Below are 12,412 nucleotides of genomic sequence, written 5' to 3'. Positions count from 1 at the left end.
ACACCAGTCTCTCCCCCTCTGGCCCCACCTGGGCCAGCACCCTACTCATGCCCACATTGCTAGCGTCTGTGTCCAGGATAAAGGGCAAGGTGAGGTCAAGGGTGGGGGAGAACAGTGGCCTCGATCAGTGCATGTTTGAGGGTGTTGAAGGCCTCCTCGCACGCCACTTTCCAAGTGAAGGACTTGTCCTTCGGCAGCAGGCGGTTCAGTGGAGCAACGATGCTTGAGAAGCCCCGTACAAACCTCCTGTAATACGAGGCCAGTTCCAGGAAGCTCTTCAGCTGATGCTGGTTGTGGGGGTGGGCCAGTCTCGGGACAGCCCCCACCTTGTCCTCCATGGTGCTGATACCCTCCTTTCCCATTCGGTGGCCCAAGAAGGACACCTCTCTCCCCATGAAGTGGCAATTCTCGAGGTGGAGCTTCAGGCCTGCGGCAGACACCCTCTCCAGCACACGCCGTAGCGCTCCCAGGGCTAACTGGAAGGAGCTGCTATGGGCCAGGATGACGTCGAGGTATACCAGACACTGCTGTCGGGGGATGCCATCCAGCACCCTGTCCATCAAACGCTCAAAAGTAGCTTGTGCATTGCACATGCCAAAGCACGGGACCTTGAACTGACAGTGTTCTCTGTTAGTGGAGAACACAGTTTTGGCTCTGGCCTCTGGGGAGAGGGGCACCTGCCAGTAGCCAATGCGGAGGTCTAGTGGGGAGGACCACCTAACCAGGTCCAGCGACTCATCGATACGTGGTATGGGGTATGAGTCCTTCCTGGTTACCTCATTCAGCCGCCTGTAGTCAGAACCCCATCTCGCGCTGCCCAGGGGCTGTCTGAGGTCTCGATGAAGTCTGCCCGCTGCATATCTAACACAGCCTTGTCTGCCGCCTCCTGGCGTGCCAGCGGGATACGGCGGGGACGCATCACCTGTGTCGATCTCATGCTGCACCAGATGAGTCTGACCCACCTCTTCCTCACTCAGCGCAAAGTTGTCTCTGAATTCAAACAGCAACTGCAACAACCGTTCCTGCTGCTCAGGGTGAAGACCAACACAGTTCCTCCCCCATATCTCCCTCATTGCAGACAGTGTCCTCTCCTCTCCCATCTGGGGTAGCTGGGCTGGGGGAGGGCGTGGCCCGGGCTCACGGAGGGATGTGTCATGGTGGTAGCTGGGGGAATGTAACACACAGGCTTAGGTGACAAGAGGCTGGGGAAAAGTCAGGGGCAGCCATGAGTCTCTGCTGCTTTAACTGTTGGAGTAAAGGGGTTGTTGGGTTGTGTGAATGTGACATTAGGGGTGGCCATGTTGACAGCCAGCCCTCCCTGGAAGCTCAGTGTGACCCCTTTAGGTCTAACTGGCAGCCTGTGCTCCTAAGAAAGTCCAACCCCAGGATACAAGGGTCCTGCACAGCCGCCACCCACACAGGATGACGCACAGTCCTGCCCCCTACTGTCAGAGTCATTATTCCCTTCCCTTTCATGGGTGCCAGCTCACCTGTGACTGTGCGGAGCTGCACAGTTGTGGGCTCAAACTGAGTCCAACCTGGCACAATATCTGGCCTCACCAGGGTTACTGTAGACCCAGTGTCGAGCAGGGCATCCCCTCCACAGTGACAGGGACATGACAAAAGTCCCCAACACAGGTCCGGCCCACCACAACAACAGGCTCCATCCACTTGCCCCCGTCGGTGGGCTCCTCCTAAAGATGGTGGTAGTTGGGAAATAGAGCCAGGGTTCCGCACTGCTCCGTCTATGCGGACCCAGAGCCGTTTACCTGAGCTCTGGGGGACATGGGGCAATCCCGGCGCAGATGGCCTGGCTGGCCACACCCCCAGCAGACCCTGGGACCAGGGGGTGTGTTTCCTGCAGCCTGTAACGACTCAGCACAAATGAGTTCAGTCATTTCAGCCACCCATGCAGGCATTTCCGGCCCCCCAGCCTGCGCAGTGTGTCAGTCTCCCTGAAACCCCAGCTGAAGCCTCAGCCCACACCAGCTCCCTCTCCAAAGCCATCTCCAGGGGTATCTGCAATGACTCAGGATGAGCCAGCTGGGTCTGTATGCGCATCTCCGTAGGAGAGAGCGCCTGTATGAACTGGTCACGTGCTAGCTCACTCTGCACAGATGGGGGCATGTGAGCATATGCCCGCCGAGAGAGGCTCTCAATGTTATTAGCTAGCACCCGTAGTGGCTCTCCAGGCTGTCACTCGGTTCAGAGTGCAGCAGCCCGGGGTGTACACACTGTCCAAAGCACCACCTCAATGTTCCCACTAAAGCCCCATAATGACGTCTGTCCCAGGGGCTAATCAATATCAAACACGACAAAGCATAATCTGTGAGGCACAAAGCCAACTGCAGTGCCCGTTCTTCATTCTACCACCTTCCAAAATGAGCTAACAGTTCAAACTGAGCATGAAAAGCTTCCCAATCCGCCTTACCGGAGTACTTCAGAGTCTTAGAAGATATGGACACAATCTGGAACTGTGCGCCGCCATGTTTGCTTACATCCTGAGCCCCAGATTCCTCGTCCTCAGCGTCTACGTCACCCCTTCCATTCTTACTTCTGACACCAATGTAATGACCTGGCTAGATCATAAAGGAGCAATTGTTCCGACAGAGGCTTGAGGTTACGAATTCACGGTTTATCCACGCAGCCGACTGTTTGGCCGGAGCCCACGCCAACTAAATGAAAGATATCCATATAGAACAACAGTGACCTTCTCTTGTGAACACCAGACACAAGAAAGAGAACAATAGCTAAAACCCGTCTGTATTCTCTTGGTATGAACTCACTCATGCAATACTATCTGTTTACCACTTGGTGGTGGAACAGCACAGCGGAATCAGTTGATATCAGTTGATATATATCAGTTGGAATCAGTTGATATATGCTTCCTTTATTTACATTTGAATGACTTGAATTTCAGGTAATATTACTTTACATTGTTACTTTACATTATAAATGAGTTATGAATAATGCATAAAATTAATCAGCTGTCAAGATCAAAACACTGCAGAAGATCTCTGGTAAATCCAGTACAGTTTATTGAACATGTGGTTAAACTTTCAGCGTAGACACTCAGACACAAATTCTGGATGAATGATGTAGTATCCAGCCTGGTAAGGTTTCACCACGTTGAAACAGCTGTATCCACCACTGTAACATAAAAACAAACTATACATTTGATATACTATGTGTCGACCGTAGCTGCAAATGGCATGCAGTGGTGGAAAAAGCACCCAAATGTCATACTTGAGTGAAAGTAAAGGTACCTTAATAGAAAATTACTCAAGTCACCTAGTAAAATACTACTTGAGTAAAAGTCTAAAAGTATTAGGATTTAAATATACTTAAGTATCAAAAGTAAAAGTATAAACAATGACAAATTCCTTATATTAAGCAAGCCAGATGGCACCATTTTCTTGTTCTTTTTATTTATGGATAGCCAGGGACTCAAGTTAAGCATGTGTGTTTAGTGATTTCGCTAGATCAGAGGCAGTAGGGATGACCAGGGATGTTATTTTGATAAGAGCGTGAATTTAACAATTTTCCCGTCCTGCTGAGCTTTCAAAATGTAACAAATACTTTTGGGTGTCAGGGAAAATGTATGGAGTGAAAACTATATTATTTTCTTTAGGAATGTAGTAAAGTAAAAGTAAAAGTTGTCAAAAATATAAATAGTAAAGTAAAGTACAGATACCAAAAAAAAACGACTTAAGTAGTACTTTCAAGTATTTTTTACTTTACACCACTGATGGCATGGAACTACATTCACTATATACCCCGACTGTAAATTTGGCTACAGTATTGTGTGTTGCACTTCACACTTGAAACTGTGGATAGTTCAATATCTTTATATAGTCTGTAGTGGGCTATTCAAAACAATGTGTTACTGAGAACATGTACTGGGATGTAAGAGCATGTACTGTACCATGAATCCAGTGTAGTATTGGAGCGAGACCTCCGGTAGTGGGCCTGTGGTAGGAGGTGCCTAACGCCTGGGAGGCTGCCATTTTGAAGTCCATTCCGATGTTCAATGCCTGAGTTTCTCCTGTCAGAAACAAAAACAATTTGAATTTCCCAACAAACAAATGCATATAAATTGGATATACCCTTTCAAATGAATTAAGTGTTTACAGTATGGTATTCAAATGGGTAACAGCTAAACAGATATTTTGTATCCATCAAAAATTGATTGAGACAATGGTTTTAATATGGGGCACATACGTTGAAATTCAATATTTGTCCATCTTTTTTTACATGTGTAAAAATTTAAATGAGCTTGAACTTGCCTCAGGAGGTCAGGGTTCAAAGATCACTCTCACCTCAGTCCCTGTGATGAGTGTGGATGGTCACCCCGGTAACACTGGACATCAGTCAGGTAGCAAGCTGGCCTCTGTTGTAATGACTTGGAGGAATCCATGTTGCTGTAATCAACATCAAGTCGTATTAATCGCAATAATTATAATAATCTCCATTGGAATAAATCCCAGAAAAGAACAGAGAGATCACAATTTCAATCAGAGCAACATATTTCAGGTCTGTGGCAGTATACACTGCATCATTATAATAATGCATGCACTGGATGACTGATTTGGATCACAAAAACTAAAAGACATAAGGAGAGAAGACCTCATACTTTACCTTTGTATGTTTTTTAGGAGTGGTTGGAGTTGCATGTCTCTGATGGAGGGGTCAGTCATGTGTGGTTTGTGTAGCCAGCCTGCAAGTGGCAGCATGTGCTGTGTTGTTCTGGATGGGCTGAGGGGTGGCATGCGTGGCGGCTCTGTGTCCCCAGCACTGAGAGAGCGTGCACGTTTGCCATCTTGTGGAAGAAGAGCCACATAAGGTCATGCAAAACAAATGTACCACTATGTACACACGTGCAGGCACGCACGCACACACACACACACACAACAAGGGGGCGATGAGATGATAAGTCAATGATTGGTTGAACAGTTGGAATGGAGTGTCATACCTGAGTTATGCTGAAAAGACAAGTGCCGGACAGGAGGGAAAAGTGGACGGCCGTTGTTTACAGGAGCAGTAGCAACCTGGAACACTGACCGGGAGGCCCTGTGGCTAGTCTGCAGTTTCCTGGGCAACAGGAAGTCCTGTTATGGGTAGTTGGGGAAAGAGAGGAAATAAGACACCCGTCCCTCGACTCTGAGCACTGAAGATAGATGGATGGTTGGCTCAGGTGACGAATTCTGGATAATTATGGGGATAGGAGTGTAAGAAGAGGATTTGGTAACACTTTACTTGAAGCCTGCGGGTATAATGCATAATAATGTAGTTATAGTGCATTGTAAGACTTGTCAAAAGCATGTATGCCCTCCTTTTCTCTGTCATAATGATACTGGCTAAATAACAGCCATTTTTGGGTCAGTTGAAGATGTCCTACTACATAAACAGACCTAACATAACATATTATAATAAGACATTCTAAAGGCTCTTACATGCCTATAACAAGTAATAATGCATTACAGAAAATTGTTACATTTGCTTTTTGTGTATGCTCTGAGTGTCTCTACTGTCCCGGGCCAAAAACACATCTGGTACTATATCTAGTATACACACAATCATTAAGCATTATGTCATGGGTTGGAAAGGTAACGCTTCCTCGTGATTCTGTTTACATGCCACCTCACGATGGGAGAGAGGGAAGCATTGAATAATAGATGACATGCAGCTTTCACCCTGTAGAGATGTATGTAGAGAATGGCCCTCCAATTAGCGTAAGAGGATTTAGGCCTCAGGAAGAGGGGAAGTGTATAGGGGACAAAGGAGGCAAGATGAAAAAGTAGCAAACGCACAGGGGGATTTTTTTGTCATCTGAAACATCATCCAATCAATTGTTAAACTACTGATACAATTCAGACATCGAGCATGTGCCATTCTCAGAGTGTTGACCAGGCAGATGTGTGTAGAATGTAGACAGACAGCTGCTATTAAATATGGGTATCCGAGTATTTGAAGAGAACCTGTACAAGGACTTCATAACACAACATTCATAATATAAACCGAATGCATTCATAAGTAGAAGACATTACACAAAATATTGTGAAATATACCGGTATATGAACTTTCAATGCTTATGTCAACAACTGCAAGTTGATATTTCTGTTATGTCAGAGTAATATCACTTATACTGCAATTGGCATCCAATTCAACTACACTACATTACTCTTAACCTGTCTATGTGGTTTGTCCTGGCTGTTAACAGTATATTACTATATGTCCTGGTTCTTACCGGTCTGGGGTGGGGGTTATTTCTGCGGTGGGCTGAGGACGGTCTTGGTCGAGTTGGTTTCCCTTGTCCAGGTGAGCTGAACTCCTCTGTGTATGTGCTGATTTGGAGCTGGAGAGACATCTCCCCAGGAGCCCCAGGAGCCCCAGTCGCTATACAGTACCTCTCCTACAAAGAGCTATGTGAATCTCAACCTTTCCAACCCAAGCTGAATCCTCCCTCTCTCTGTCATCTGCTCACTCCTCCCTTGCATTATTTCTTTCCGTTACCTTTATCCCTCTACCTCCCTCTCTAGTTCGCCCTCTTTTCATTTATCTTCAAGAGATACGGTTGTAGTCTGTCTGTCATTGACAATCCTTTTAACTGCACTCAATTCTGAGATCATTTGCAACAGGACAATAGTTGGAAAGGAGCAATACAAATGTAGGATCTTAATTTGAGCCAGTTTGCTGCAGCATGAAAATAATCCTGCAGCAACAGGAAATGTGAATTATTATGTGGATTATAATTCATGGACATTTTTGTAGGGGTTGAAAATCATGTATGAAATCTCAGTGGAAATTTAAAAAAATTTAAACCGCAAATACACTACAAGTTATCCTACAACATGGTGGAAAAAGTACCCAATAGAAAATTACTTTGTGTTTAGTGAGTCCGTCAAATCAGAGGCAGAAGGCATGACCAGGGATGTTCTCTTGAGAAGTGCGTGAATTGGACAATGTGCCTGTCCTGCTAAGCATTCTAAAAGTAATGACTACTTTTGGGTGTCAGGGAAAATGTATGGAGTAAAAAGTACATGATTATTTTCAGGTTTGTAAGTGAAGTAAAAGTAAAAGCTGTCCAAAATCAAATAGTAAAGTAAAGACAGATACCCCCCAAAAAACTACTTAAGTATTACTTGAAAGTAGTTTTACTTAAGTACTTTACACCACTGATGACATTAAGATCCTGCCTCTGTAGGCTAATGTGTTGGGTTAGCTATTCAGTTTTTTAAAAATCTAACACGCGGTCATGTGTTGAATCCTTTGAATCCTTTCAACTTTCTACTGCAAGCACATTGTAGAGTTGGTGCCTCAACCTCCCTTACACTGTATGTGGCAGTTGTGAGATGAGCAACACCCAAGCCAGGAGGAACCAAAGCACTTCTCTCTCTCTCTGAAATCTGAGCAGCCTTCCTTCAACGGGTTCTAAGCTCTCACAGCTCACTGGCCTTGTCTGTCACCCAATGGTCTCTCACCCAATGGCCTGTCACTCAGTGGCCCCTGCTTAGATCTCAACCAAGGTTCACCTCTCTACAGTCACCGCTCTTCACATTCATCTATTATTCAGCCAGCGGCTGCAGGGTGTCTTTGTGTCCCACTTCACCCCCCTGACATGGTCTTTCCAGGTCATTTTCCCCAGAGTGACAGGATCGGGTTAGCCAATTACAATCCAGTCAAAGCAGACAGGTGCACAATGGTGCCAGAACCCGGAAGGCAGTCATGATTATCTGTTGGACCCTTACAACCTAGTTTCAGCTCAATGTACCCTAAAAGCATGAGGATCCACTCAGGTTATATCTCAAATGTAGTGACCCAAGATTTTTCAGAGATATACGGCAACTTCTGAAATTATTCATACCCCTTTACTTATTGCACATTTTGCTGTGTTACAGCCCGAATTCAAAATTGATAAATATACAGTACCAGTCAAACGTTTGGACACACCTATTCATTCAAGGATTTTTCTTAATTTTTACTATTTTATACATTGTAGAATAATAGTGAAGACATCAAAACTATGAAATAACAAAATACTTTATTTTATATTTGAGATTCTTCAAGGTTGCCATTGCCTTGATGACAGCTCTGCACATTCTTGGCATTCTCTCAACCAGCTTCACCTGGAATGCTTCTCCAACAGTCTTGAAGGAGTTCCCACATATGCTGAGCACTTGTTGGCTGTTTTTCCTTCACTCTGCAGTCTCCCATAGTACAAAGGTTTATCTTATTATATTCTGTGAGAGAAATAATATAATATTATAATAATATTCCAAACATAGTCTGGGACAGTTGTGGGATGCGATAGACACCAAATTAATACAACCACTAGCATTAAAAAAAACTTTTTTACGCAATATGGCTGACACAACAGATCAGAACATTTAGCTTAAAATGTTGATAAACTATTAGGCTACATGAGGTGTGCGACAATGACTTGCAAAAGTTGCCCAAAAAAAAGGCATTGTTTCTTGTGCTGGGTATCATTCAAGGGTATCATGGGCGGCAGGTAACCTAGTGGTTAGAGCGTTGGACTTGCAACCGATTGCAAGATCAAATCCCCGAGCTAACCAGGTGAAAATCTGTCATTCTGCCGCTGAACAAGGCAGTTAACCCACTGTTCCTAGGCTGTCATTGAAAATAAGAATTTGCTCTTAACTGACTTGCTTAGTTAAAAAAAGGTTAAAAAAATACAAATTCATAAGTGAGAATATATACGGTTGGAGTCACTAAAACTTGTTTTTCAACCACTCCACAAATTTCTTGTTAACAATTTATAGTTTTGGCAAGTCGGTTCGGACATCTACTTTGTGCATGACACAAGTAATTTTTCCAACAATTATTTACAGACAGATTATTTCACTTATAATTCACTGCATCACAATTCCAGTTGGTCAAAAATGTACATACACTAAGTTGACTGTGCCTTTAAACAGCTTGGACAATTCCAGAAAATTATGTCATGGCTTTAGAAGCTTCTGATAGGCTAATTGGCATAATTTGAGTCAATTGGATGTGTACCTGTGGATGTATTTCAAGGCCTACCTTCAAACTCAGTGCCTCTTTGCTTGACATCATGGGAAAATCCAAATAAATCAGCCAAGACCTCAGAAAAACAATTGTATACCTCTGCAAGTCTGGTTCATCCTTGGGAGTAATTTCCAAACGCCTGAAGGTACTACTACTATTAACGTACTTTTGATGCTGTGTTTCGGGTCGTTGTCTAGCTGGAAGATCCAGCCACGACCCATCTTCAATTTCTTACTGAGGGAAGGAGGTTTTTGGCCAAGATCTCGCAATACATGGCCCCATCCATCCTCCCCTCAATACGGTGCAGTTGTCCTGTCCCCTTTGCAGAAAAGAATCCCCAAAGAATGATGTTTTAAGGGCTTCTTAAAGAAAAACTAAGGTGATCAAATATTTGTCATGCAATAAAATGCAAATCAATTACTTAAAAATCATGCAATGTGATAGATTTTTGTTATAGATTCTGTCTCTCACAGTTGAAGTGTACCTATGATATAAAAAATTACAGACCTCTACATGCTTTGTAAGTAGGAAAACCTGCAAAATCGGCAGTGTAAAAAAAATACTGTATACATTGGGGCAAAAAAGTATTGTCAGCCACCAATTGTGCATGTTCTCCCACTTAAAATATGAGAGAGGCCTGTAATTTTCATCATAGGTACACTTCAACTATGACAGACAAAATTAGAAATCAGAAAATCACATTGTAGTATTTTTAATGAATTTATTTGCAAATTATGGCGATTTTACCTTTTTCTATTGATGTACCACCAACTGAATTTTGCTCTGCCCGGACTACCCATAACATACCCAATTATGTGCATTTTACCAGTAGGCCTATGGTCTCATGAGTCCTCTCATGTACCCCCTGTGGATAGGCCAAGTCACCCCAGGGTTCTGGGAACCACTGACCTTGGCTACACTTTGAGATGTAGACTAATTATTTATGTACAGGTAACTGGCAAAAGGAAACACCATAATTAGCTATTAATATTTGTAGTAATGTAGGCAATTTATGCAAAGGAGTCTCTCACCAGTCTCACCATTACCAAAATTACATTATCGCAAGCAATTATTATATTAGCAAACAATTATTGTGAATCATCCTATATTGTCCCTAACATCTTTTACTCCTTCTATCACGCCCTGGTCTTAGTTATCTTTATTTTCTTTATTATTTTGGTTAGGCCAGAGTGTGATATGGGTGATTTATTGTGTTTCGTCTTGTCTAGGGGTTTATTAGATAATGGGGTTTTGTTCAGTTTAGTTGTCTAGGAAAGTCTATGGTTGCCAAGAGTGGTTCTCAATCAGAGGCAGGTGTTTATCGTTGTCTCTGATTGGGAACCATATTTAGGCAGCCATATTCTTTGGGTATTTTGTGGGTGATTGTTTCCTGTCCTGTGTTTTATGCACCAGTTAGGACTGTTACGGTTTTTACGTTTATTGTTTTGTAGTTTGTTCATGTTTTGAGTTTTCTTATTAAAGAACCATGGACTTCAACCACGCTGTGTTTTGGTCCGCCTCTCCTTCCCAGGAAGAAAGCCATGACAACTTCGCAAAAGTTGTGGGATACACTCATACACACTCAACCCTTTCCCCCCCACACGACCATAGGCTCACATTCTCAACAGTTGCACAATCCCAGAGCCCAACTCAAGAAAGGTCTTGATTTACAAATGCATATACAGTTGCAGCTGTATGAGAAGGCCTGCAAGACTGTGCAAAAAAAAATGGGCAGAAATGGAGAGATTTTATTAACCATTGTCAAGTCCTAGATGGAGGTCAAATGTACACCTTTTCCCTGAGACACCCACAACACAGTCCCCTGTAATGACCATATTCCCAAGCATCTCCATGCAGTCAGACTGTTGATTTTGTGCCACCAGGGCCACAATAATATACCCCCTTTCTGAATGTCTGAGTGTGACCCCCTCCCCATGGGTTACTGCAGCTAGTGTTGGGGGAGCAACTTTGAGAATTTCCTCGTATAGTATGCTCTCCCTTTAGGGGGCTTTGGCTTTGCAGGACCAACCCTGCCAAGCAGGCTCAGAATGTTGAGGGGGCAGTGCTACTCTAGGTCTCTGACTGCATTGTGGCTGCATACAAAACGCATACAGCAGGCCCATAAAACAGGGACTTCTCCTTAGTATCTGGGTCATTCAGGTGGGTGTCTAGAGTATAGGGTTGTGGACCGTTCCATCAATATAGGATCATAAATAAATCAATTCAATATATAATTTATTTTTAAAAATGTAGTTCCCCATGATAGGACAATAAATACATGAAATGTATCATTTATTTTAAAACACTGTCCACCATGATAGGGCTATAAATAAATAAAATAAATAAGATGTATAATTCATTATAAAAAGTATATCCATCATCTGAACAACATTGAAAGCTCTCTCACACCCCCGCTCACAGCAATACACTGGTTCTGGGATATGCAACCATTTCCTTTCTCACTCAACGCCACACTTTCCCAAACATAAAATAAACACACACCACACATACTGTGCCTTCTGTTTACTGAGTTATCTTCACCATGTTGAATTAGTGCTTTTGTGTTCCAATTAGATATATTTGAAGATATATAGAAAAGCTATATTTTTTTATTGTATTATTACAATCCATAACCGGGCTAGAATTCTGTTTCATTATTTTCCTGGTCTATAAGAACTTTGTAATTTTTAAAATAGCCATGTAGTAGTCTTTGTGTGTCTGAGCAACTGGTTATCAATATATAGTTTATGTCACGACTTCCGCCGAAGTCGGTGCCTCTCCTTGTTCGGGCAACGCTCGGCGTCACCCGTCTACTAGCCGTCGCCGATCCACATTTCTTTTTCCTTTGGTTATGTCTTTGTTTTCACACACCTGTTTTCCATTTCACAATTATTTGTTCCTGATTATTACATTTTCAGTTAGGTCTATTTTGATGGCTGTTTTTTTGACAGGTGCTGTGTTCACCCATGCGTTATCTTTACCGTCTTGTTTTGGTCAAGTGTAATTGTTACCTTGTGCCTTGTTGAGTAAAGTACGTTGCTCACTCATTCTGCTCTCCTGCGCCTGACTTTATGCAACCAGAATGACAGAATCCGGCACCCACAGATATGGAGTCAGCAGGAGCAGACAACCCTGGAGGAGGAGCCATTCCCTGCACCATCTGTGGCCGCAGAGGGCACACTGCTGGTCGGTGCAGAGGGGGTTCCTCAGGGAGTCGAGGCAGCAGGGAGGGCACTATTGTGTCACCCCAGGTGAATCTGCACCAGACTCACCCAGAGCCCCCTGTTGCTCACATGTATGTTTTTCTTTCATTTCCTGAGTTTTCCCCGCATTCCCAGCATAAGGCGCTAGTAGATTCAGGCGCAGCTGGGAATTTTAT

General features: G+C 43.6%; 1 protein-coding gene across 1 annotated transcript; it reads right to left on the bottom strand.

The window, feature by feature from the left end:
* Positions 1-2,899: 2,899 nt before the first annotated feature.
* LOC118389518 (uncharacterized) lies at positions 2,900-6,383 on the bottom strand. The gene is made up of 6 exons (XM_035779419.2): positions 6,248-6,383; positions 4,973-5,108; positions 4,639-4,819; positions 4,320-4,421; positions 3,926-4,045; positions 2,900-3,150 (listed from the first exon to the last, which is right to left on the bottom strand). Exons 1-6 carry the CDS (start codon positions 6,365-6,367, stop codon positions 3,060-3,062), a joined length of 750 nt encoding a protein of 249 aa, XP_035635312.1. The 5' UTR covers positions 6,368-6,383; the 3' UTR covers positions 2,900-3,059.
* Between the last annotated feature and the right edge of the window lie 6,029 nt (positions 6,384-12,412).

Source organism: Oncorhynchus keta, chromosome 10 (assembly GCF_023373465.1).
Source record: "Oncorhynchus keta strain PuntledgeMale-10-30-2019 chromosome 10, Oket_V2, whole genome shotgun sequence".
Classification (NCBI taxonomy): domain Eukaryota; kingdom Metazoa; phylum Chordata; class Actinopteri; order Salmoniformes; family Salmonidae; genus Oncorhynchus; species Oncorhynchus keta.
Note: the sequence above shows the minus strand (reverse complement) of the source record. Positions and strands in the feature narration are given on the sequence as shown.

Coding starts and splice junctions, on each gene's coding strand:
- LOC118389518 (XM_035779419.2), bottom strand. CDS start 6,367: ATGTCTCTCCAGCTCCAAATCAGCACATACACAGAGGAGTTCAGCTCA. Junction 5,109..6,247: donor ATAACCCCCACCCCAGACCG/GTAAGAACCAGG, acceptor TACCCATAACAG/GACTTCCTGTTGCCCAGGAA. Junction 4,422..4,638: donor CTCCTAAAAAACATACAAAG/GTAAAGTATGAG, acceptor TGTTGATTACAG/CAACATGGATTCCTCCAAGT.